Source organism: Trachurus trachurus (genome assembly GCF_905171665.1).
Source record: "Trachurus trachurus genome assembly, chromosome: 5".
NCBI classification, from domain to species: Eukaryota; Metazoa; Chordata; class Actinopteri; order Carangiformes; family Carangidae; genus Trachurus; species Trachurus trachurus.
The window spans coordinates 4,391,155-4,418,490 of record NC_139896.1 but is presented as its reverse complement, the minus strand read 5'-3'; the positions used below and the strand labels follow the sequence as shown (position 1 = coordinate 4,418,490).

Genomic DNA, 27,336 nt, shown 5'->3' with positions numbered 1-27,336 from the left:
CTAAGAGCAGCCACATCTGTCCACCACCATCCCGGGGATCTTGCCGTGGATGATCTGCTGCTTGTCATTGAAGTAGAGCATGTTGATGGGCGACATCTTGGTGGGGGTGCAGCAGGGCCCGGCCGAGCCCCGGGGGTTGGCGTGCTGCACCAGGTGGGTGTGCGGGTACTTCTGCATGAACATGTACTCGCACTGGCCGGAGCAGTAGTTGGCCTTGTAGCGCTTGGGCGCGATGATCCAGTCCCAGCCGAAGGCCTCGAAGTCCACGGTGAGCGGGTAGCGGCAGCAGCGCGACTCGGTCGAGTGCTCGTCGCAGTCCAGGCCCAGGTTCCTCCGAGAGCGCTTGGTCGTCTCGAGAACCTTCACTTCCAGGAACGGCTGCTGGGGATCAGGGGGAGGAGGAGAGGGGGGAGAGGGAGGGAGGGAGGAGGAGGAGGAGGAGGAGGGAGAGGACAGAGAGAGGTGGTTATAAGGGAACAACTGTAACGACGAGGAGCAGAGATCAGTCACAGGAAACACAACGAGTGACGGGCGATGGATGTTTCACACAGAAACAACCGGTGTTTTCAGTGCAACAACCAGTGCATTTCCGTCATGAGGTTTAATGAATGTGTTCACTAGAAAACTTCACATTTAGCTAAATGCATATGTATGTTTTGATTCCAGTCTTATGTTTCTATGCAAACTACAGCTGCAACATGAATTACAACGTGACAGAGATCAGTCACAGGAAACACAACGAGTGACGGGTGATGGATGTTTCACACAGAAACAACTGGTGTTTTCAGTGCATTTTGGTGCAACAACCAGTGCATTTCGGTGCAACAACAACCAATGCATTTCGGTGCAACAACCAGCGCATTTCGGTGCAACAACCAGTGCATTTCGGTGCAACAACAACTAGTGCATTTCGGTGCAACAACAACCAGTGCATTTCGGTGCAACAACCAGCGCATTTCGATGCAACAACCAGCGCATTTCGGTGCAACAACCAGTGCATTTTGGTGCAACAACCAGCGCATTTCGGTGCAACAACCAGCGCATTTCAGTGCAACAACAACCAGTGCATTTCGGTTCAACAACAACCAGTGCATTTCGGTGCAACAACCAGTGCATTTCGGTGCAACAACCAGTGCATTTCAGTGCAACAACCAGTGCATTTTGGTGCAACAACCAATGCATTTCGGTGCAACAACCAGCGCATTTCGGTGCAACAACCACCAGCGCATTTCGGTGCAACAACCAGTGCATTTCGGTGCTACAACAACCAGCGCATTTTGGTGCAACAACCAGTGCATTTTGGTGCAACCAGTGCATTTTGGTGCAACAACCAGTGCATTTTGGTGCAACAACCAGCGCATTTCGGTGCAACAACCAGTGCAATTTACTGCAACAACAACCAGTGCATTTTACTGCAACAACAACCAGTGCATTTCGGTGCAACAACCAGTGCATTTCGGTGCAACAACCAGTGCATTTCGGTGCAACAACCAGTGCATTTCCGTCATGAGGTTTAATGGATGACTTCACTAGAAAACTTCACATTTAGCTAAATGCATGTGTGAGTTTTGATTCCAGTCTTATGTTTCTATGCAAACTACAGCTGCAACATGAATTACAACGTGACTGAAATTGCATTATGTCTGAATGATGTAGCTGCAGTTTCTTCTTGTGTCACAACATTGTTTCGCATTGTCAGCAGCACCATAAGTGTTGTGTTGTGTTGTGTTGCTCATATTCTAATCATGTTTGTTTGGTGCAAGAACCAACAAACATTACATCGTCACCAACTTTATGTTTTTATGTTGTTTTTATGAATGAAAATGAAACAGAAATAACGATTCACACTGAAAACACAATCACAACATTCACCAGTGTCATGTTTTCGTGCACTGAGGCTAACAAGTAAATATCTAAGCATAGCATAAAAACTGTAATCTAACCCATCTGTAAACATTTTTTTGCATTTAAAGCAGAAGTGAGTGATCCGGTCGTTTTCGCTAATGCTGCGTTCCAGGCAGGCTTTTGAAATCGTAAATTACAGCTTCAAGTCACAACTTACGACTTTGTAGCGTTCCAGGCAACCCACTCGTGTTTTTCCGACCTGTTTTACCGGTGAAAGTCACTATAACGGCCACTCGTAACTTCCGACCGGTGAACTCGTACCAGATCGAACTGGTACCACTTCACGGTCGGAAAAATACGAGTTTCCTTGAACGCACCATAACAGTCCTCGTCGCTACGTCACCACATTCACGGCGTTCCTTGGCTGCACACACAGCCCTGCATGCCGTTCTCTCTCCTCATTGGATAAAAACTGTAGGATACGATAAATGTTTTCTCCTCGGCTCAGAGCAGAGCAGAGTGACTGAGAGACCCGTGTTTCAGTCCAAACACTCTATGTAAGTGATTGCTGTCGGAAGATATAACTATTTAAGACTTATATTAACACAAATATATCACTCACTTCTGCTTTAAGTGATGCATCGCGTAATAATTCGGATAATCACCTTTTTTATATTTATGCTTTTACACAAATTAAACAAACAAGACATGACAGGTCCATTAGTGAACTTCAGGGGAGCTGGTACTAACAAACGTGTTTTTTGCACAGTGGTCATTAAGAAAGAGGCTCCACAACAGAGAGAGAGAGAGAGAAAGAGAAGAAACTCGTGGATTGAGGATTAAGTTTGCAGCTCCGATTGTTTTCAAAAAGCAAATCCAAGTTTCTCTAAACCTGAACTCTCCAGGTCTGGTCTCTCTCCATGTGCATGTGGAGCGGTGGATAAGGTTATTTATCATCTACCATGTTACCATGTGTATATCTGTGTAGTCTTATCTTATTCTCCCTGGAACTAGCTACAAGTCATTGATTTAACCAGAACTAGGACTCTGGAGCTGGAGACAAGGGACTAAATATTATAGGGACAACGAGGAGTTTTGGAAAAGCGAAGTGTTTCCACACTACATTTATGAGCCTCCGCGCACCGTGAAATTCTTTGACCGGCGCAAGACAGACTCATGTTTTCATTCATCAAGAATTAAAGTCAGAGGTTGGAAGATGATCACATACCGTTGTAGTTCCGACCATAAACGGAGATTCAGCTGCGTTATTCTCATAACTCGCCGCGAAAGCGAAAGTAAAAAACGCTGGTCGGTTCGACCACCACTGTGGGTAATGTAGATTCATCCACATTAACGTGAGACTTTTAAATAACCAAATATAAACTCCTCGTTGTCCCTTTAAATATATAAACTCTGTATGTTTAGTTAGTTCCTCAGTGTTAAATATGTAAACTCTAAATGTTGACAACACATGATGCATCATATACTGTGTGTTTATGTTTGCTACGAGCAGAAAGTCGGCTCTGCTCTGGAGAAGGTCAAACTGAAAGTTTTTCTCTACCCACGTAACAAACACAATCCACTGGCCACTGACTGTAACTCACTCATCTAACGTTTGTCACTGAACCTGCGAATGAACTTGTTTCAGAAGAGCAACTATGCATCGTTTCTCTTTTCAGTCTCTATGACGTTGATAACAATCACAGGGTTCGGTAACACCTTATAATAAGTCCACACTATTAAGCATTAGTTAAGCATTAATAAATACTAAATTCTTCATTTATAACACATGAATACTCATTAGTATGTAGTTTATAAATAGTTAGTGCTTATCAATGATGAGTTAAACTGTTTATAAACTACATACTAATGAGTATGAAGAATTCAGTATTTATTAAAGCTTAACTAATGCTTAATAGTGTGTACTTATTATAAAGTGTTACCCAAGGTTCAAGTCTTTTCACATGCTGCTGCTCCTCGATGGACATTCAGGCCGACAGCACGTCAAACGACAGAAAAATCAAGTCAACAACAACAATTACAACAACAAAAATGCAATTCCTCTGACGGCCACTCAGAAATTATCAAATTTATATTCAATTATTCATCTTTCTTTATTTTTTCTCACTTTAAATCTGTGTAATTGATCTTATGTTCAATTTATTATTATTTTATCGTACTGCTTTATTACACAACTATTGATTATAAGTGTTAAGATCATGTGCAGCTGTAAAAAAGGGAAAAAAATCTATATGAAGGGAAATTGATTTGTCATGTTACCATTGTGAAAAAGTTAAGAAAAAAAGAAAAAAAGAAAGAAATGTTCAACTTTAACTTTACAGCCTGTTTCAGTCTCTTGAGCTCATTTCCCTTCATGCATAACTGAAGCCGTACTGCTTTGATTGACAGGTGATTGTGTATATACTGAAGTCTTGGCTCTGCTCCACACACACACACACACACACACACACGCACAAACACACACACACACACACACACACACACACACACACACACACACACACCACTACGCTGCTTGTCTTTGGATTATCCAGGATTGAGGCAGCGCCAAGAGACCGAGTCCACTTCAACAGAGAGAGAGAGAGAGAGAGAGAGAGAGAGAGAGAGAGAGATCTCTAAGTGATGAAAATGTAAACACAGAGGCTTTAAATAAAAACCTTCAGTACGGAGGAAACTCTTTTAAAAAATACATTCACTAATTCTTTAAAACCACTGATCAAAACAAACTCAGCCTGCTGTTTTCAGGTGTTTTCACTTCTCCACATTCATTTAAATGCAACTACAGTGTCCGGTTTGAAATGTGCGTTATGTGAACAGTTCATCCAATGGAAGATGAAATGATCTCCAAAAGACATAAAGTTAAACATGAAACACTCTTTTTTCAACATTTTGATCAATATCAGTGTATTATTTTAGTTTTCTACAGTTTCAGAGTGAAAAAGGGAAACAAAGCAGCAGCCTGCAAAAGAATGGGAAACCCAGGAGACTTGAGCTCTCAGAGAACTTTGACCAAGGTATCAGACAAGATATTTACTATTTACACACTGGGATAGTGTATATATATTCAAATAATGATATAGTTTAAAATGTAAAGGGAATGTGTCATCTGTAACTGTATGTCTTTTGGAGATCATTTCATCTTCCACTTGATGAACTGTTCACATCAACAGACACAACACTGTGCATCATGTGCACATTGGAGCATCACCATTTTTCTACTGGTTTCTATTCAAGCCAAGAGTTTCTCAGTTTACACGTTAAAGAGGTTTATTGGTAACAGTTCTGTTCTGTTCAGATTCAGCATCGACTCCGTGCACAGTGATGTTTTTTTTTTTTTTAAAGTACGAGCAGAGACTCAGCCTCTGGTCTTTTTTTATAACGGCCTGTAAAACGCTGCTTCGCTCCGTGACCCCCAGAGGTCATCTGCAGCCTCACATAACCTTGACCTTTAGGAGGCAAAGCGAGCGGATCAAATATTTTACTCCATCATGTTTGTTTTACAAAGCCTTCCTCTCCCCACGGCGATTCCAGCTGCGCTCCAGCACAGTTTTTTTTTTTTTTTTTTTTGGTGACGCATTCAAAAGAGGAAATAAGCTGAAAGGCCGTCGGGGTGAAACCGTGTCACTTCGGCCTTTAGGGCTTTTTGTTACAGGAAAAAAAGAAGAGAAAAGAAGACCCAGAGGATCAGGGAGAGGAGAGTTGCACTCCTTCTTTGCTTGTTGTGTTTTGTTTTATTTTCGTACACTTGCCTGTGTTTTTGATCTTTTCCCTTTTTTTCCCCCCGCTCAAGAATAATATTGCACACTGTGCACGCTGCGTGCTCGAAGGGCAGCGGTTTATTGGCCGAGACACCAGAGCTGACCTCTGATATGTGTTATGAAGATTTGACCCAAATGACCACTTGGTAAATATTTGGTGTTGCTTAACTGGGATGACTGGCCTACATAATTCAGAGTCATCGGTTGTATATGTAACTGTCGGTCGCATGAAGTTTGAACTCATTTGTTTGGGGTCCGTCGGTGAACATGGGGCTTCAGCATTTAAAAACTAAACAAAACAAACAAGAATCTAAGCAAATATGTGGGTCAAGGGCAAGTCTTCTCATATGAGTTGTGTACGTTTAAAAAGAAAGAAAGAAAGAAAGAAAGAAGATAGGCCGAGGTGAAAACCTTTAAACCTTCAGCCTTTGGTTTCATATTAATGTTGTTATGAATTCCTCTGTGAGCCACAAAGAAACATTACGATGCACAATAATTCCAGATTTTAACATTTCTACATGTGAACAAGTGATCTGCTCTGATCCCAAACAGAGCAGCTGTGTTTCCTCTGTATAAAGTGATTAAAACTTAAAGTTGTTTCAGTCTAAATGTGATATTTATATTAAACTACCTATTTAGTTCATGTTGTCTCTTTTTTAATCAATTTGGTCACTGAAATACAAACTCATCCACAGAATAAAAAACTCTTCCTCTTACATGTCAAACTTCTTTGTGGAGATAAAACATGTACTGTATAATATATTAAAGTGCTGCTTGGGCTTTTATTTTTTACAGGGCTCATTGCACAGTCATCTGCATCCACTTGCACATGCATGATTTTAGATTAATTATATTTCATTTTAAACTTTGCATCTGCGCTTTAATTTATTTTAACTTATTTTATGGTATGTCCCTGTGCTGTCTTTATTCTGTGTTAGGTTGTTGCTCATTTGGATGAACTTGAAAGTGTGGCTGTTGTTATCTGTCTTTTGTGATGAGCTCTCTGACATCTGAATGAATAAAGTTTTACTCTACTCTACTCTACTCTACTCTACTCTCTGATATAACTGTTTACATCAACACTGTGTTGCAGTATGTTGATGTTTTGTGATGCACTGGGCCCATATCTCATGCACTCTGAGTTTGTTCTGCAGCTGCTGATCACGTTTCTTCTGCAGGTTTGACGTTGATACTTGGGTGTAAATCACATATAACATAAAGGAGGAAAGTCAAACATTGTAGATGATGCACAGTGGAGAATTAGGTGCAGGAAGAATGAATTCTTCCGTGTTAAAAGAATAGTTCACCCAAAATTCAAATTGCACTTGTTTTTTGGTGTGTCTTTTTGTTACGAAGAAAAGTGGTATCCATCTGCAACCGTCATATGGACATGCACTGCTACGCCGAGACCCCCTGTAACTCAGAGAAGCCACGGAGGACTCTGAAACTTCTCCCAGCCCTTAGTCCACATGAGGGTGAGAAGATAATGAGTGAAATTTCAATTTTGAGTGAACTATCTCTTTAACGTATTTTTAGTTCAATAAAGATCCACGTTTTCTTTCAAATCTAGTTGTTTTTGTCCACTCACAGGACTTTAACTGCTCTCTCTTGACATAAATATAAACTTGCATTTGCATGAGTGTGAGCTGTGATGGAAGTGATTACCCCCCCCCCCCCCCCCCCCCCCCGCTCCCCAAGGACAGGTCTGAGGGTCCTTACCAGCCCCTCCTCCCCGGGTCGCAGCGAGGTAACGGCCAGGTCGTTGCCGCTCTCGTCGAAGGCGTTGATGTCGATGCCCCAGTTGGTGTGCGGCTGCTTGAACCAGTTCTGCAGCACGTGCTTAAAGTCAATGCTCTGCCAGTGGCCCACCCGGGAGTTGAGCTCTATCTTCAGGGAGCGGATGCGGATGTGGCGGCTGCCCTGCTCCGTGACGGGCTTCAGCCGCAGGATCTGCAGGTAGACGGTGGAGGTCTGCTGCAGCGGCCGCAGGTACACCCACAGCTGGGCCTTCAGCACCTTGGTGAACATCAGCTTGGGGCTGAACTTGAAGAAGCAGCAGCTCGGCTTCCCGTTCACCTGCACCAGCGGCTCGGCTGCGGAGGAAGCACAGGTCACCGTTATGATGATTCAACTCCATTCAGACATCATTATCCTGCAGCATTACAACCATCTCTGCTTCCAATATATATAATAATAACAATCCAACTACTCCACAACGCTCTGGTGGACAAGTTGTGACCTGCACATTCACCACGCTATGAGATAATCATGTAACATTAGAGACAGAGTTGTTTTAGAGGGAAATGCAGAGACTGCTTGATGAAAAACTGTCCCTGAAGGCAACACGCATCAGTGGTTTTGCATGAATTTCCCTCTAAAACAACTCTGTGTGGTAACGTTGTGTTATTATCTCATAGCGTGGTGAATGTGCAGGTCACAACTTGTCCACCAGAGCGTTGTGGAGTTGTTGGATTGTGTATTTGATGAGTTTGATGAGGGAAACCAAGAAATCCCATGAGCCTCCGTAGCGTAGCTCTGAGCAGCTCACGGCTCTGCTCCGCCGTTCTAAAAATAGCTTGCACCAACAATTACAGGTAACGAACCTACTGCTATGACTATAGGGATTATGGCAATGGGCTGATTTGCCAAAATGTTCAACTATCCCTTTGATGGCCAAATCCTCCCCTCGTCATGTGATGTTATGTTATGTTGTATGTTTTGTTCCTAGCTGGCACATATGTGTATGTAAAAGAAAAAGAATAAAAAGTAAATAAAATAAATAAATAAATAAACACCTCTGCTTCAAACTGGGAGCTTCTGAAACAAAAAAAAAAAACCCAACAACAACATGCACACAGGGTTTCTGCAGGTTTTACCAACTCATATTTAAGACCTTTTTAAGACCATTATGGATGAAATGTAAGACCTATATCATGACAAACAAAAAACGTACAAAAGAAATGCAGAGTCACTAAATTACTTGCAGAGTAAACTGGCTGCAATATACAGTATAAGTCGCGCGTTTGTAGTTGAAAATATATTCAATAAAGCACAATGAAGTGTCGCGGGAGCGTTTGAGGCAGCGTTATTGATGGGCATAAGGAAATAAAGACCTGTCTAAAATTATTTAAGACTTGAGCACAATACTTTGATGAATTTAAGACTTTTTAAGGCTTCTTAAGGACCCTGTGGAAACCCTGGTCACAGCTACTTTGTTGTTCACACCAGTGATTGTGCAGGTGCTGCTCTACTCTGCTCTGCTCTGGTTCTGGTTCTGTTTCTGTTTCTGTCGAGTCATGGTGGCGACAGCTGCATGACTGACTCCAAACAAACCGCCGCTCCTACCAGCTCCTACTGACACACAGCGCATCACTTCCTGTGCATCAGAGGAGGCTGACGGCAACGTTTGATCTCCCAGCAGCTGCAGCCTGGAGGGATGTGTTCAGAAATAAACTATGAATTTAAGTAAAAACACACAAATACCAAACAGAAAAATGCTGAGGGGAACAAAACAAATATTATATGCTGGTAAATAATAACTGACAGGGTTAGGATCGTCTGTAGTGGAGCCAAGCAGCCAGGTCTTTGAAGATAAAAGGCCAATATTCTTCTAAAAAAGGAAATATTTGGGAGAAGGTCTTGTGTTTAAAACGTTAAAAGCAAAGTTTGTCCTCTAAAGCACGACTACATCCTGCACCGATGATGATGATGATGATGATGATGATGAACTGATTTGTGCAGAAGGGTAAAGTCAAAAGGCAGCGATCTGGTTGCGAACGCTGCTGCGAGTCCTCAGGAGGTGCAGAGCGGAGCACAGCTGCATTTTTCTTTTCTTTTTTTTCCCCTGGACTCAGCAAATTTCACAGGAACGATGTGTGTGCATGTGTGTTTTTTGCACAGTGGTCATAAAGCTGAAGGCTCCGCAACAGAGGGAGAGAGAGAGAGAGAGAGAGAGAGAGAGAAGAAACACGTGGATTAAGGTTTAAGTTTGCAGCTCTGATTGTTTTCAAAAAGCAAATCCAAGTTTCAAAACATCAATGAGAGTTTTTTAAAGATGAAGTCTGGTCTCTAACCCTCCTCTCCTCCATGTGCATTTGTTTTTCAACAAAGCCGGTGAGAAATCAATCCATGGAGCGGTGGATAACGTTATTTATCATCTACCATGTTACCATGTAATATCTGTGTAGTCTTATCTGTTATAAACAAGAGATTAGGGGTTACGGGTTAGCGCGTTGTTTGTGTAGCGGTGCCGCAGAGACGGGAGCTGGGACTAGTGGGACTAATGACTAGTTACAAGTCATTGATTTAACCAGAACTAGGACTCTGGAGCTGGAAATCCTGCAGAGTTCCTCTTTAAAGAGTTTATATCTTCCTCTAGTTTGAGTCCAGAAAAGAAAATATAATCCAAACCCAGATAAAATAAAGGATTTCCTTATTCTTACACACTTGACTGCTCCTGTCTGTCTCTCTCTGTCTGTGTGTCTGTTTATCACATGTGCACACGGTCCTTTCCTTTCAGTCCGGTTACATTTGTGATTACATCGAGGTTTGAAAACAGATACATTTGCATATTAAAACAAGAATCAGTAATGGTGGCCAGTGGCCAGATGGTAACCTTAGATTCCCCTGGGTCAGCTGTAATGAAATGGTTTCAGCTCCACACTTCACAACTAGCAAAATTAAAACATAACAAGTTTTTTTCTTCTTTTTTTTTTCTTTTTTAAGTAGCTCTCTCCCCTTTTCGCAAATATATTTGGGATTTTGTGGATTATGGGTAATGTCAAAGAGAGAACACAAGGCGTCTCCTCCTAAAATAGGCAGATTTATTCCTGTCATGATCCTCGGCTCTGGTGTTCCTGTGATTTGCACCACATGTCAGATCTGCACATGGTTCATTTACATAGACCTCCATCTGATATAATGACATCCATCCATTGCATTCATACATTCATTTCCATGTAAAGCGTTCATTTATTAAGGGAAATTTATTCTGCATCTATCTGGCATAATCATTTCACTCCAACAATGGGAGTACAATGGGATATTCAATCTGCCTATTTTCTCTCTCTCTCTCTCCAGGTTTTTTTTTTTTTTTTTTTTGAGTAAATAAACTGCCATCTGTTATTTATCTCCAAGAGAGGAGGAGTTTTACCTTTAAAAAATAAATAAATAAGAGAAGAAACACACACACACACACACACGCACACAAAACGCATGGACCTGTCAATCACTGCTAAATCTGAGGTTACTCAGGCAACCTGCAAATGCTTCCTGGGTCAAAAGGTTATTTGGCACCTCAGCCTAGTTAAGAAATGGGATCAGGGGTCAAAACCGTCAGCCTCTTTACATCTCAGGGGTGCTGGGGTGGGGGCAGGGGGTGGGGGGGCAGCCCCCTAATAGCCAGATTGAGTTTGAAGGTCAAGGTCGACCTTATGGCAATGGTAATATGTCTTTCTTCACAACACAACGCCTTTTTTTTTGTTAAAAAACAAAAAACAAAAAACACAGAGAATCATTTCTGAAATCTGTGCGACACAACAGCCACAGTTTTTGTTTTTGTTTTGATTAGGGTGGAGACTCTGCAGCCAATAGTGGGACTGTTTATCAAAAGGAGGAAGAACACTGCTGCATTGCACTGCACTTTTATCTTTTTTTTCTTTCTTTTTTTACACTAAACAAGTGTTGTAATTGAATTATGGTCATGCATTGAGGGATATGAATTCAGCGAGGTACAGATGGACTATCCATTAGAAGAGTCCACAGGGCTGAGCGTTGAATAAGGGCCAAGCCGGGGACAGACGTGGTCCTTCAGCCTGTATTTTCCAGGGACAGTCATTAGCGAGTGTAAATTATACAGTGTCTCACGCTGGACAAACAATATGTCAATGTTCCTTTTTGGTGGGTTGCTGGGGTCACAGCAATTAACGTTGGTTTGGTGTTGTGTTCAGCTCATCAGCACAAAAACTTGGGAATGAATGATTCTGCAGTTTGCTTGGGGTTTACTTGTGATTACTACTTTTGTTTTGTTGTTGTTTTGAATCTGTGTCGACGCCGGGGAAGTTCATCCTTTGCAAGAATATGTTTCGTTGCTTTTGTTTTGTTGAGTTCTTAGAAGAAGAAAATACAACAACAAAAAACAAAAAAACGGTGGGAAACAAGTCGACGTTAACACACAAGAGCTGAGCTGGTTCAGTTTCCAGAGGCCTGCTGGTCTTGAGGAGCAGTAATCTGAGAAGCTGCGGGCACCGTGATCCCTGCTTATTAAACACACATGCACAACATATGAGCTATGTCATGTTAAACAATGAATGCATTGATAGGGAGGGGTGGTGGGGGGGGGGCAAAATCAATTTATGCCTTTATAGATCCTGTAAGTGCACGAGGAAAGCGGGGCTGAACCGTGGTAGGATGAAGGCCTTAATTACACCCCATATTTTTTTGGCAGAGCGCTCGGCTTGTGCAAGGAATAAAACAAAAAAAAAAGAAAAGAAAAGGAGCGAGGCTAGCTTGTAAAGATCAGAAAACCAATGGGACATTTAATCCTTCCACCACGGCCGCCGTTTGCTCCTGCTGCCACCGCACATTAACGCTGAAAGAGCTCATAACTTCACTGCAACGGCTGCGTTTTTACGGCTTAATTTCCTGAACCGTTTGCTTAATTACGGCTCATTGTTTATTTAACGCTCAGCTTGGCTCGGCTCTGCGGCGCCACCTACTGGAGCAAAAGAGCCAAAGAGAGAGAGAGAGAGAGAGAGAAACTACTGTAGTTCCTATACAGTAAAAAAAAAAGTAAAAGAAAAACAAAGTGAGAACCAGGTGAGGTGTGGAGTGGACGCAGGAGGGAAACCGTCTGTTTTGCTTTTCCTCCTCATGTTTCCAGCCTGCTTCATTATTATTACAGCAGCTTATTTCCCTGCGGTATAATTGCAGCATATGCAGCGCATGAATTTTACTGCCAGCAGCAGCAGCACGCAGCAGGCCTGCAGGTGAGCCTATCAAACATCTGGCCGAGTCCCTGGGTACCAGAGTCCCAGAGCCGGCCCACAGCCTCCTATACATGCACCGAGAGAGAGAGAGAGGGAGAGGGAGGGAAACATATAGAATATAAGGATTTATTCACTATGCCATCTGTCCGTTTTAATACGACCACGGGCCATTTTGAAGTTGCTTTTAATAAAACAGTTGAAAACAGATGGAGAAGGGGAAGTTAAGGTAGTTACGCAGTAAAATAGGTAACATGTGTTCGCAGCGACGAAGCCGAAAAACACGCTGTAGTAGCCTATGTACTGTAGGTACGACGTGGTTAAAAAAAAAAGTGTTTTATCCGTTGGTAGAGGTTTCTACTGTTCTGATCTCTGAGCTGCAGCTCCTCCAGCTCCGACCAGCAAGTTTAACAACAACTTCTACTACATTTACTGCCATGACAACCTCTGATCAATAATCACAATGAGATAATAAGAAGCTGCGAAAGCAAAACAAAACACTCACACACAGATGTTTTCAGCTCTAAAAAAAAAAAAGACCTTGACATTCACATGTGTCATGCTTAAAGACAAAAAAAAAGTAGAGCTGCAACAATTAATTGATTAATCAAACAATAATCAATTATTAAATGAATCGTCAACTATTTTGATAATTGAGTAATCGGTTTGAGTAGTTTTTTTCAGCAGAAAAAAAGTCCAAATTCTCTGATTTCAGCTTCTTAAATGTGAATATTTCTGGTTTCTTTGTTCCTTTATGACAATAAACTGAGTCTCTCTTTGGTTTGTGGACAAAACAAGACATTTGAGGACGTCATCTTGTGGTTTGGGAAACACTGATTGATATTTTTCAACATTTTATTGACTAAACAACTAATTGTTTAATCGATAATGAAAATAATCGTTAGTTGCAGCCCTAATCACGTTTCATTAAAGTTCACTTTCTCATCCAAACTCTGCAGAGGTGCTCCTGTGTGTGTGAGAGAGAACACATTGTGTACATGTGCAGGAACATATGCCGACCAGGTGAAACACACGCACGCAGCACGTAAAAAAAAAAAAAGCAGAGCGGGGTGGGGTTGGAGGGAGAGAATGGACATCTATTGTTAATGTCCAAATGGATAATGCATAATGGTATAAACCTAGATAGGAGTTTCATTTGCATATATATCTATATTTTCTTTTCTTAATGGGAAATGCAAATGTGCCATTTTGTGGTGTGGCGAGTGTGCGTTCGGAGCCTCGCGGTGAATAAATGTGACTCTGGGGTATCCCCACGCACCTCGGCATATTAATCATCGTGACACGTTCACGACCCTTCTAATAAGACAGGGGCCACAGTGCACCCCCCCCTCGCCCCCCCACCACCACCACCACCCCAAACATCCCATCCCACCCCAGCCCCACTCCCCTCTTTGTCTCTCGGCCAGTCCCCAGGGGAGAGAGAGAGGGTGTTGGGGGAGAGGCCGGGGCTCGGGACGGACCGGGGAAGAGGGGAGGAGGAGGGGAGGGGGGGCAAGGGGTGTGTGTGTGTGTGGAGAGAGGGAGGGAGGGGGGGTGGGGGGGTGTGAAGTTAGACCCCCTCATTCAGAAGCCCTCCCCTGGGACAACGGCAGGCACAAGACTCCTATTAGGACGGAGCATGGTAGCCCCCCAGGAGCAACAAAAGACACCTCCTAATGCTGCCTGTTCTAGCTCACTGAGCACACACACACACACGCACACACACACACACACGGAAACATGCACATGCAACTTGCACATAAACACACAACACAACACGCACAAGCTCTAAAAAAAAAAAAAGTGACTGACATCAGCAAACACACTCGCTCGCTGCTGCTCGTTCTGTGTGTTTTCAATTCAATTCAATTCAATTCAGTTTTATTTGTCACTTCCATGAGAAACCATTTGTTTAACATGGGAGCAAGAGGCCGTTCTCCCTGTCATGTTGTATGCAAAGATACAAAAAAGAAAGATAAAAGAGATAAAAAGAGGGAGACATGTTTAAAACAAGATAATAATTCTAAGGGGACGTGCGGCCGGCAGGACGGGGGGACACAGGGATGAAAAGAGAGAGCGTGCAGTGAAGTGCAATAAGGTGGACAGCTGGACAGCAGGGAGACATGCTGGGGTGTCAGCGCCCGTGTTTGTGTGTGTGCATCCACACATACATACGAGACGTTAATGTCACCAGACAACGCTGCAACGCACAACGTTGTTATAGTTTTAACATTTTCATTAGTTTTTCAGTTTCGCTTTTTTTTAATTTCAGTTTAGTTCTAGTTTAGTTCAACAAGTGATGAAGCGGTTTTTGTTTTAGAGGAATTAACTAGTGTTAATTTAGTTATTTAGTCTTAGTTGTAGTTTTTCAGGTTTTAGGAGAAAGCCTCTGTCAGACCTCTGAAGATGAACTTGTTCCCTTTTAGTTGCATCCATCCCATAATATTCCCATCAGTCCTCATCAGGTTCCATTCACTCTTATCTACCTGTGGGTCGTACTCCAAGTCGTCACATATTGAGCTGTGGCTGCGTTTTCTTCCTGCAGCTTTAGACATCGACAAGAAAACTACAACTAAGCTAATTTACTGCAGTTTATCATTGGAGTTTTGGTTTTTATTTCAGTTTACTAAATTATTCTTTCACTGCTAGTTTTAGTTTTAGTGAAGTATAACAACCCTGACTGCGCCGCCACAAGTTAAAACCTCAAAAGAAAGACGCTGCTGCTGCTTCGAGACCGATGAAGTGAAGTGTCACTGTCACTGTAAATAAAAGGACAGAAACATCACAACAAAGTACAATTATGCTCTTCACATATGAACTTTGTGAGTTTGTTTTTGAACTTTTAACTTTACGATCACAGTTATATTACAATGGCATTTTCTGATTCTGAACCCTGATGAATGAGCTTCATTTCTGTCCACGTCTGTGTCCTGTGTCGTTCACTGTAAGTTTCCTTGGTTTTGTCTTCCTTAAATGTTCACGCGCTCCAACTGTATTAATAAAGTTACCTGACCTGGCAACAAGAGACGGATGAAAACTGATGAGACAACAACCTCCCGATCCATGTTTACTGCTAGAGGATACAACTCATCTGTTGATCAAATGTCAATAATCAAAGGACAACGTTTACAGACATCATTAACTTGTTGGTCGTCGCTGTTACACAGAAACCAGTGCTTTATCATTTGGTTTGTACGATGCAAATACAAAAAAAGTTTAGTTTCAAAAGGATCAATGGATCAATAAAAACCTGTATCAGAGGGTTTTTATAATAAACCAAACTGTGGTAGGTTTAGTTTGAGCAGAGAGACACAAGCGCTGACGTGTGCAATCATGGACAGACATCGAAGAATGGAACAAGCTGCCTGAACTAAATGTTTTAAACTTCTCTTATAATTTAAAACAATGGCTACTGGATATAACCAAAGTTGTCTGCACTCTTATCATCATTTAATCTATGAAATTATTTTAAAATCTTTTGAAATAGGAACTTTTTCGTATCTTGTATCATGTATGACTTAGCTTTTATATCTATAGGATAGGCTACACCTTTCTCAAATGCATTGCACTTGACTTGGTCTTTATAGATGTGGAAACTGTGCTTTCCCTTATATAGTGGTTTGTGGTCTGTGTATTTTTAAATGTTACATGTTGGGACTAGAGATGGAAATCAGCTGTGAGCTAAATCTGGTGCAACCATCTCTTCATTTTCTGCAAATGATTAATGTCATTGCACAACTATCCCTTAAACAATGATAATGACTAAACGTCCAGCCAATCCTGTAATGTTGTTTATTTAATATTTATGCTTTTAGTTGCCATTTCTCATTTCACCATGAGCCTTTGACGTTGGAGAGTTTATCCACTGTGATTAGAGGAATCACAAATCCAATTGAAGATGATACAGATTCTTACGCTGTAGTTTTTTTCTTTGCTAACTTTGTTGACAGTTGTTGTCGAACGCAGATTTTCCTCACATTGTAAAAATTAAACACTAGAAGAGAGAACTGGAGCTCCACACTGTTAACGAGCTACAAGTGACCGACAACAGCTCATACTATAAAAACACTGGTCACAGTTCATTATTGATCTACTTTATGCCATATTCAAACCGGAAGACGTCCGACTCTCCACAGACCATCTGAACGCCAACGCCCCATTTATTTTTAAATTTTTAAATTAAAATCACTGATGGTGCATTAAAGCATCACAATAGATCACATTATTTGACCATGTATGTAATATTTGTATATTTATATGTGTATATATGTTCAGATTGAGCATATATTTAAAATTATATATTGTAACTTTGGACCCCAGGAAGAATAGTCGCTGCTGAGGCAATGACTAATGGGGATCCATAATAGTAGTAGTAGTAAACCAAACTAATAAACATGACACTCACATTATTCCATATAATTAAGATACAGACCGATGAAGTGCCACTTATTTTGTTGTGTTACTTGTTAAAGCAGAAGTAAGCGATCCGGTCGTTTTTCTAACTTCTTGTCAGCCGATGGAGTTAGCAGCCCCCGCCCTCGCCATGGATCTATTGGTCCTCGTCCCTACGTCACCACATTCACGCGCATCCCTTGGCTGCACACACAGTGTAACACTCTATGTAAGTGATTGCCGTAGGAAGATATAACTATTTAAGACTTATATTAACACAAATATTCCGCTTACTTCTGCTTTAACAGTGTTGCCACAGTTATCTTGAAAAGTAATCTGACTACTGATTACTCCTTTAAAAAGTAACTTAGTTACTTTACTGATTACTTGATTTTAAAAGTAACTAAGTTAGATTGAAAGTTACTTAATTAGTTACATTCAGCGCCGGCTCAACATAAAATAACTTAAAACCTATCTTTTTAGACAGGCTTTCAACTGATGTTGACGTTGTGGGGCCTCTGTAAAGTTACTTGAAATTGTGCTGTTATGTATATTTTGTTATGATCTCTGTACTGTTCAGCGCCGCGGTCACTGCAGCTGATCGCTGCCACTCGCGCAGCGTGCCAGCAGCATCTCTCTGAACCCGTCTCTCTGAACCCGGTGGAAATCCCCAATAACACTTTTTCGCCATCACAGAGTGTGAATCTTAATATTGTCGTCTTTAGCTGACACAAACTCAAAATAGTGACTGTATTTCCAGCTAGAAACGCACATCTCTCTTCTCCTTTCATTGCTGTTTACATTTGTGTCGCTGGCTGCTTGACACGTGAGTTGTCCTCATGCTGTAAACATGACTTGTTGCGTACGGGCGTCATTCCCCGAGATGCAAGAAGAAAGCAGAAATAACCTATATCTTTTTACTAAGGAAATTGACAAAAACTAGTAACGCACTGCGACTTGGATAAATAACTTTTATCTGATTACTGGTTTGGAGATAGTAACGCGTTAGATTACTTGTTACTTGAAAAAGTGGTCATATTAGAGTAATGCGTTACTAAGTAGCGCGTTACCGGCATCACTGCTCGTTAACTGTTATAATCAATATGACAGATTCAATTTGTGTTTGTGTGTGTGTGTGAGATTATTTGTCTGTGATCAAATTATATTTCCTCGTAGCCTCAGGTCTGTATAGCAAGTGAACCAATCCCTGACAGGGACGTGATCCCTCACTGGCTTCCCAGCAGCACCACAACCTCCTACGTTAACGGACGTCATTATGCGCAATTATGCAGATGACGCCCACGTTTATCTTCGTCATTAAACCACAACACTCACTTACGGGAGAGTCAGTAACCTGTGCATTTGGGAAATCACCAATTAGATTAGTAAATAAAGTAAATCCAATCTCTCCTCTCATCATCTGTCTGACTGCGGCTGCGGGTGTCCCTCCAATACCGATTGTCATACTTGTTCTGGCACGACTTCTTGTGTTTAGTCGACTTATAATGTTTGGAGTTTGCTTTGCTTTGCTTAATTTTTCGAACATGTGTGAGTAACACAAGAAAGTAGTCTGAGAAACAAACAAACGAACAAAACCAATGAGAATAGTCAAAACAGCAATAATAATGTGAACCCAACATGTCGGAAAAGGAGTAGGATGAAGGATATGCTGATTTAAACCGACCCCTTCTCCACTAGTCAATTAACAATCAGTCTCCCCAAACATACATATTTACATAATGATAGAAAATAAATAAAGAGATACATAAATCATTTATGAAAACACAGCCCTTCTTCCTCCCTGTGTTACAGTACAGCAGTGTTACAGCGCCACCACAGGCCTGATGTATGTACTGCAGCGTACCGAGTCGTTCTCAGGCCAGAAATCAATCCATGGAGCGGTGGACAACGTTAGTCATCATCTACCATGTTACCATGTTACCATGTGTATACGTATCTGTGTAGTCTTATCTGTCATAAACAAGAGATCGGACTCTGGAGCTATTGGACACATGGAGCAGACTTCCTCTTTAATATGCAACGCACACCTGAATATTTGCTTATTTATCGCGAGTCATATCGTCATCGCACATCGATCTAACGCTGTGTCTGAACGTTGTCATGTGAAACATCATCAGATAGTGACAATCAGCTCTAAAAGCAGATAAAACAACTAGTTTGTTCAACAAGTCTCAGTTTGTTCACGATCCTGAGAACGTTATTACACATATTTTATTTGATGCTTGTTACTCAAATCGTGTCTGATGTGTTGTTCAGCCTCACTCTCAAACTGCAGCAGGTCACAGTGTTGTATCTAAATCATGCCCTTAAACCACTTTCAACACACACGCACACACACACACACACACACACACACACACACACACCATCCTCTGATTAGTTTAATCCCCTTAAATACCCAAAACATGTGCAATATTTCTCTCTGGAAGTGTTTCTGTTTCTGTTTGCGAACACTCAGCTACTAAAAAAGAAAAAACTCCCTGCAGCCTCCCAAATCTGTCAGAGCCGGAGCCAAGAGTTTTCTCTAAAGACAAAAGTCAGTGTGGCCACTCGCTGCCAAACCTCCCTCCCCCCCTCCCTCCATGAAGCTTTTTCTTTTAAAACCGAATTTCTGGTGCAACATGAAACTATCTGTCGCTCCCTTTACGAGCTCCTCTCTCGCTCTCTCTCTGTCTCTGTACGTTATGATATGAATTTAAAAGGATAGTTCAACATTTTGGCAAACTGGCCCACTGCCATAATCCCTATAGTGTTAGGAGCAGGTTCGTTACCTTTATTTGTCGGTGCAAGCTGTTTTTGGAACGGTGGAGCAGAGTGGCGAGCTGCTCAGAGCTACGCTACGGAGGCTCATGGGATTTCTTGGTTTCCCTCATCAAACTCATCAAATACACAATCCAACAACTCCAAAACACTCTGGTGGACAAGTTGTGACCTGCACATTCACCACGCTATGAGATAATAACACAACGTTACCAGACAGAGTAAAGAGAGAGAGCGAGGTAAATACAGAGACTGCTTGCCGAAAAACTGCCCCTGAAGGCAACGCGCATCAGTGGTTTTGCATGAATTTCCCTCTAAAACAACTCTGTCTGGTAACGTTCTGTTATTATCTCATAGCGTGGTGAATGTGCAGGTCACAACTTGTCCACCAGAGCGTTTTGGAGTTGTTGGATTTGATGAGTTTGATGAGGGAAACCAAGAAATCCCGTAGCGTAGCTCTGAGCAGCTCACGGCTCTGCTCCGCCGTTCTTAAAAATAGCTTACACCGACAATTAAAGGTAACGAACCTACTGCTATGACTATAGGGATTATGGCAATGGGTCAATCTGCCAAAATGTTGAACTATCCCTTTAAACTCTGAGCTCTCATCCCTGAAGAAATCACTTCTTCAACTTGTGCATTTTCCTAATGAACTTCCCGGGGTGATTTGATGTGATGTGATGTGATGTGGGTGTGAGCCGAACACAAACACAACCACGACCACAGGTGATAGATAAACACAGCGAGAGGCTCCTTCGCCGCAGAAGAAGAGGCTAATTAAATTTTCATGTAGATAATCATGAGCTAATCCACCGTTAATTGTGCCTCTCTCACTCTCTGTTTCCTCCTGGGATCCAACATTATGTCCACGCAGCTATTTCCTTTTGCTTTAAACGCCTCTTAGATTTAATGGACTCTTCCGTACACACTGATCCTCGCACACGACCACACAAAAGCCTCAACGCATCCATCAACAATAATCCCCTCAATGATCTCCATTTTATCTTTTCACTCCCCATCCCTCCTCCTCTTTCCTCCTCCTCCTCCTCCTCCTCCTTACTCATGTCCCTACACAGGGCTTAATTACTGGTGCGAAGTAATTATTTCCTTTATTAGTGAAACGTAACATCTGTTTCAGGTCTTTTTAATTGTACCTATAAAACCCGTCCATGATTTCTGTCCCTTTAGGATAGGACTGGGCTGCTTGTTGCTCCCTGCGGACTCGCTGCCTTCTTCCCTCCACCTCCACCCCCGTCCTTCATACCCGCAGCGCGAGCCGCCGTGCACCCTAACTCGATCAAATCCTTTAAAGAAAGAAGCCACGAAGAGCTCAGCAGTGGATACGACTCTACAACAACAACACAACATATTATCGCACTGAAAACTGAGATTCTTGCGTCCATTCTCCAAACTTGCAAGATAAAAAAAAAAAGAAGCATGCATTAAATTCCCAAATGCCAAACAGAAAGGACCGGCTGCAGGGACTGCTGCTACACGGGAGCGTGGGAATAGGGGAAGGAGTGAGATTCCTGAGGCTCCGGGGAAATTTTGTCCCTGTATTAATAGACTTTGGTCCCTTTGAAATTTTATTAGCCATAAAGTTGACAGTATGTTGTGCAATTTCTACGGTCCTACAGACCTTTTCTTTCTTAAAAGTTTTTTTTTTCCTTTTTACTCCTTTTTAAACAAACCGGTCACTCCCCCCGAGGCGGCGTCCAAACAATTCAACTCCCAAAGTTTATCTTTCCCCCTCGACTGATGCCAGCAACTACACAGGGAGAACAGGTGTCATCGTCAAACTGAGACCTCCATGGAATAAATAAATCTATAAAAACCTCACATAGGCATCAACTTGCAGCAAACACTGGCCAGCGAGTTGAAGACAGTCCGGCTTCTGCTGCTCTGTCCTTTTAGCGCTCTCCCTCTTAATTTTTATGGTTCCTGCACCTTCAGGAAATGACCCTTTTATAGGGTCAACACTATAAAAGACTTGTTTTTTTGTGGGAGTGGTTAGTGGATGAGTGTGTGTGAGCGTGTGTGTGTGTGTGTGTGTGGTGGGGGATAAGTGTTCAAGTTACTACCGGTTCGTCTTTGCTGCCAAAGAAAGAGACCCGATGAGGTTAATAGTCTCCTCTTCCAATATATCACATAGCTGTGAACTCTGTGACCCTTTTTGTCAATAGGAGAACTTTTCTCTGGAGTGTGTGTGTGACTGTGTGTGTGTGTGTGTGTGTGTGTGTGGGTGGGTGTGTGACTGTGTGTGAGCATCCTTGGAAATCCGTACACACCGCGGTCCGCACCTTCACACACACGCACACACAGATGGATGGGTGTCAGGGTGTTAGGTTTTAATGCGCTGCAGAGTTGTGTAAGCCTGAATGTGCTCGTCATTTTAACTGGATTACATAATAACAGCAGCAGACACGTTGTGATGCGTTCGCTGCACAAAAAGTCATGACGGACGACACGGAGGAACCAGTTTGACAAAGTGAGAGGCGTTTGAGGACAGAGTCACATGCGATCGTCTTTGTGTCTAAAGCTCAGGTGATGTGTTTCTCCCTGATTAAACACACTCACATGTTTTGCAATTTTGCAAACGTGCAAACATGTAATGAATAAAAAGCTACGAATATGAATACGACAACGCTGCTCTCTGCTGCGTCCTCTCTTTCACTGGACAATCTCGCACACACATAAAAGTTTTCCAAAAATCCAAAGATGAAAAAGAAGAACAACAACTGGAGTTTCTGGAAGACAAAGAGTGTGTCAGCATCAAAACACACACACACACACACACACATAGAGGGGGGACAGACAGAGAGAAAGGAGGACGAGGTCTGGTCTTGGTGTCTCGGACAGGTGACAAATGGGAGACCTCCTCACCCCACCTCAGGCCAAACAAACCAAGCTCCAAAATACACACTTTGCATGAGAGCTGGTGACACTTAACGCACATAAATCATCAACACGTGCAAACTCCTTTTTTTATGTTAATGCAAAAACACATATGTTGATAAAGAGGAACAGAAAGAAGAAGAAGAGGAGGAGAAAATCGATGCTGGTTGTCAGTAGTGCTGCATTAGAAAACACCCCCGATAAACTGCTCATAAACCGAGTCACCTTTTCCTTTTCTCTCTCTCTTTTTTTTTCAATGCATGTAAGAGCGAGCGGAGCGGTTACCTACACAACGCGCCGTATGGAGGGAGATGTTTTAGTACATAAAGTGCCGCACTATGATATAAATAGCTGTACTTTTCCATGAAATTTCATAGTAATTAGAGACCAGGAAGCATGGACCCTCTCAACCCCCACTGCGGCACCCACGTACCTTGAGTGAATACTAAGAAGCAACTCTGGCACGGGTCCAGTTCAGTATGTACTGTGTGAACCCACATGGCCCATCAAAGGCAGTGTGCACGACCGTGAAAGGGTGATTGGGTTCGAGGTGCGCAGGGAATAGTGTTTGAAGTCCTCCTTCTATCAGAGAGACAGAAAAAGGCACTTTTAATCCTGTGGGATCACTAAGGCGCCACAGGCAAAAAAAAAAAAAAAAACAGAGAGAAGAGAGAAGAGAGATGCACTCATTCTCTCAACTCTTCCACCATGAGTACCGGCGGAGAAAAGAGGAGGAAGGAGAGGGAAAAGAGAAGAGAAGAGAAGAGGGGGCTAACGGGGGAGGAATGTGATGTGGAGAGGGGAGAATGAGGGGGAGGAGGAGGAGCAGATGATAAAAAAAAGTGCAGCTGACATAAAGAGATAGAGGAAGTGCAGCAGCAACATGACAGATAGAGCAGCAGCAGCAGCAGAACGCAATTAGTCTTTAAGGTATCACATCAGTTGGCACAGTGTTTCATGCATGTGTGTGTTTGCAGGCGATGTGATGCAAAGACTCGAAAATATAGTTTGAAGTTGAGATGTGTGAGTTTCATCTCGATTCTACTGTATTTACAAGAAGAGAGTAAAAGCATTGATCTGCACATCAGATAGATAGATAGATAGATAGATAGATAGATAGATAGATAGATAGATAGATAGATAGATAGATAGATAGATAGATAGATAGATAGATAGATAGATAGATAGATAGATAGATAGATGCAGCTGCAGATCGATAGGGAGATAGATAGATAGATAGATAGATAGATAGATAGATAGATAGATAGATAAAAGATAGATAGATAGATAGATAGATAGATAGATAGATAGATAGATAGATAGATAGATAGATAGATAGATAGATAGATAGATAGATAGATAGATAGATAGATAGATAGATGCAGCTGCTGTTTAAAAAAAATGATGGTTTGGTTAAAGGAGGAAGAGGAGGAGGATTCAGTCGACCTGCAGGTTTGAAGTGTCACCCGATGCCACACGGACACACAGGTGAGGAAGGTGTTGACCGACATTATTACACTACAAGATGATAGATAGATAGATAGATAGATAGATAGATAGATAGATAGATAGATAGATAGATAGATAGATAGATAGATAGATAGATAGATAGATAGATAGATAGATAGATAGATAGATAGATAGATAGATAGATAGATAGATAGATAGATAGATAGATAGATAGAAGGATGGATCGATAGATGACATGAAACACTCTTTTTCAATATTTGAATCAATATCAGTGTATTATTTTAGTTTTCTACAGTTTCAGAGTGAAAAGGGGAAACAAAGCAGCAGCCTGCAAAAGAATGGGAAACCCAGGAGACTCGAGCTCTCAGAGAACTTTGACCAAGGTATCAGACAAGAGATTTACTATTTACACACTGTCATAGTTTACAAAGACCTTTGCTGAGGGACATTTTCCTTTTCTGGCCGTTTTGCACATGGAAAACATGAAAATAAATAGTTTCAAATGTAAATTGAATGTGTCGTGTGTAACTTTATGTCTTTTGGAGATCATTTCATCTTCCACTTTTGTTTTCCCAGGCCTTTAAATGTCCCTGATGGTCTCAAGTGTGTGCCATTTTTCATTCTGGCTGTCCCAGCCATGGCTATTTTGTACAGCACTTTGTTTGTAATTTTGTGTTCACTGAACTGTACAGCACTTTGGTCAACTTTGGTTGTTTTTAAATGTGCTTTATAAATAAATTGATTTGATTTGATGAACTGTTCACATTAACAGACATTTTAAACCAGGGGCCAAACTTTTGCATGACACTGTTGACAAATAGATAGATAGATTGGTGTGATAATGAGAGATTAATTACGTCAGACTACAACACATGAGGCCACAGCAGCAGGCTCGTGCGCACAGGGAGGGACCATGCATCTTTGTTCAGGAGGAGGGGGGGGCTGATTATTTGGAGTGTGTTTCATCCGCCTTGTGCAGAATATATTACGTGTGTAAATGTTGTTGAACCCCGCGATTCGCCAGGAAAAAAGGTCACACACTCCCCTCGACACTAAGTGATTCTCTGTCTTTGTGTCCCCACTCGCTCGCTCGTGGTGCTGGAGGAGAGAGAGGGAGAGAGAGAGAGAGAGAGAGAGAGAGGGAGAGAAAACCCCGAGCTGCGCCTATAAACTTCGCATTTAAAAGGCAAGTGCGGCCGAGGGGGTGGATGGGGTGGATGGAGGAGGAGGAGGTGGGTGGGGGGGTTTGTGCTGCTGCTGCTGCTGCTGCTGCTGCATGAGGGGGAACAATAGCAGCTTTTTGGACACACTTTTTCTCACTGCGATGAACAGCAGGGAAACCGGTAGAGCCTCCTATAAAAGAGCGATAGAGCACAGCTGCCAGGGTTCAACAGTAATTTTATAAAATGTCTCCAAGGGGCCCGGGCTGGAGGTTTATCTGTGGATTTATGGAGGGGGGGGGGGCTGTGAGAGGAGGAGGAGGAGGAGGAGGGCGAGAGCAAATTGTCAGGGGCCAATAATCTGAGCAAAGGGGAGAGGAGGGAGGGAGGAGGAGGAGGGGGTGAGGTGATCATCATAACTCCCCCGCAAATTTAAGGCTTTTTATGCAAAACAAGGACGTAAACTGCGAGCGTGTTGCTGCCAAATGCTGCATTATCATTAATAATGCACTTGACGTTCAGAGAGTGGCTCTGTCATGTCATCATGATGCCACGTCTCCAAAGAGGGAAAGTTTGAACATGACATGACAGCAGCAGCAGCAGCAGCAGCAGGAGGAGCTGGAGGAGCTGTCTCCATCATCATCATCATCATCATCTCCATCATCATCCTCAGCAGCAGCAGAAGCATGAAAACAAAAGTTGAGCCGGACACATTGGAGCTGTCTCTCTGTCTTGTGTCACAGTGACGCGGTTCTTTGTTGCCGCTGCTGATTATTGATTTATCAGCTCCACACGTTAATCCCTAATTCTGACAGCCGTGGCGAACAGCTGACCACAGCCATTTGTCTCTCTCTTTTTTTTCACACACTCACCCACTCACTCACACATTGTGAACCCCCAAAATCTCACCCCAAAAAAGTAGGTTAGGTCACTCCAACAGGCCTGAGACACTTGAACCTCTCTCCTCTCACCTCTCCTCTCCTCTCCTCCGCAATTACGCGCATGACGCATTTGTGGAGAGACAATAATAATTTGTTGGGGTTGTTGTAAAACGGGGTTAGTTAGTTAGTTAGTTAGTTAGTTAGGTGCTACTCTACTCACGCTCAGAGGCCATGGTGATGACTGACTCCGTGGTGGCGTGGTACTCATCCTCCTCCATGAACTCGTCCTGGGACGACGCGTCGCCCTGGAAGTCGTGGTGGTCGAGGAGCTGCTGCAGCGGCGGCGCCTTGGGCAGCAGCTGGTTCACCACCTCGCGGCTGATGTTGGGCGCCTGCTTCAGCCGCAGCTTGCTCAGGATCTGGGACTTAATGGTCTCCAGCCGCAGCACTTTGCTCTGCTCCCTCCACACGCAGGCGGAGCACTCGTGGTGGGCGCCGCCGCCGCCGGCAGCCGCGTCCTCGTCCAGCAGCGACAGCGACGCAGCAGCAGCAGATTGAGCAGCAGCAGCAGCATTAACAGCAGCAGCTTTAACAGCAGCAGCAGCAGCGGCCGTGTCAGTGTCCGCTGGCGTCTCGCTGGCCGGAGGAAGCAGCAGCAGATTGGGCTCGTCGCTCCCCGACTGTCCCAGGGAGACGAGCACCATCAAGCACAGTAAGAAGTTGTACCTCGGCATGACTGACGACACGGCGCGGACACCAGGCAATGCAATGCAACTTTTTCTTTTTTTTCAACTTTCTTTTCCCTTTTTTTCTGTTTGTTTTATTCCTCCCTGTATCCCGCGGTATATATCCCCAACTGTGTCGGATGATGATGTGCGCCGCTCCTCGCCTTATCCTACAAAAGGCAGGGGATCACTGACAGGCATCTAATCCAATACGATCACCAAGAAGTTGCTTCTGCTGCTGCTTCTTCTTTCTTTCTTTTTTATTTTTTTTCTGCAGCAGGAGTTTCTGCAATAAATCTTTTTCCCAAAAAAAATAAAAAACCCAAAGTGCGTTCCAGTGTGTCTCGGTCTCGGTTCAGGCTGCTTCTTCTGATTGAAAGTTGAATTATCTGTCTGATGAATGCATAGCCCCGCTCACATGTACG

At 42.8% G+C, this 27,336-nt stretch overlaps 1 protein-coding gene across 1 annotated transcript; it reads right to left on the bottom strand.

The window, feature by feature from the left end:
* Window positions 1-26,920, bottom strand: LOC310986097 (growth/differentiation factor 11-like; the record flags this gene model as incomplete). Its single annotated transcript, XM_083971858.1, has 3 exons — window positions 1-381; window positions 7,344-7,717; window positions 26,407-26,920. 3 exons carry the CDS (start codon window positions 26,918-26,920, stop codon window positions 1-3), a joined length of 1,269 nt encoding a protein of 422 aa, XP_083827984.1.
* Between the last annotated feature and the right edge of the window lie 416 nt (window positions 26,921-27,336).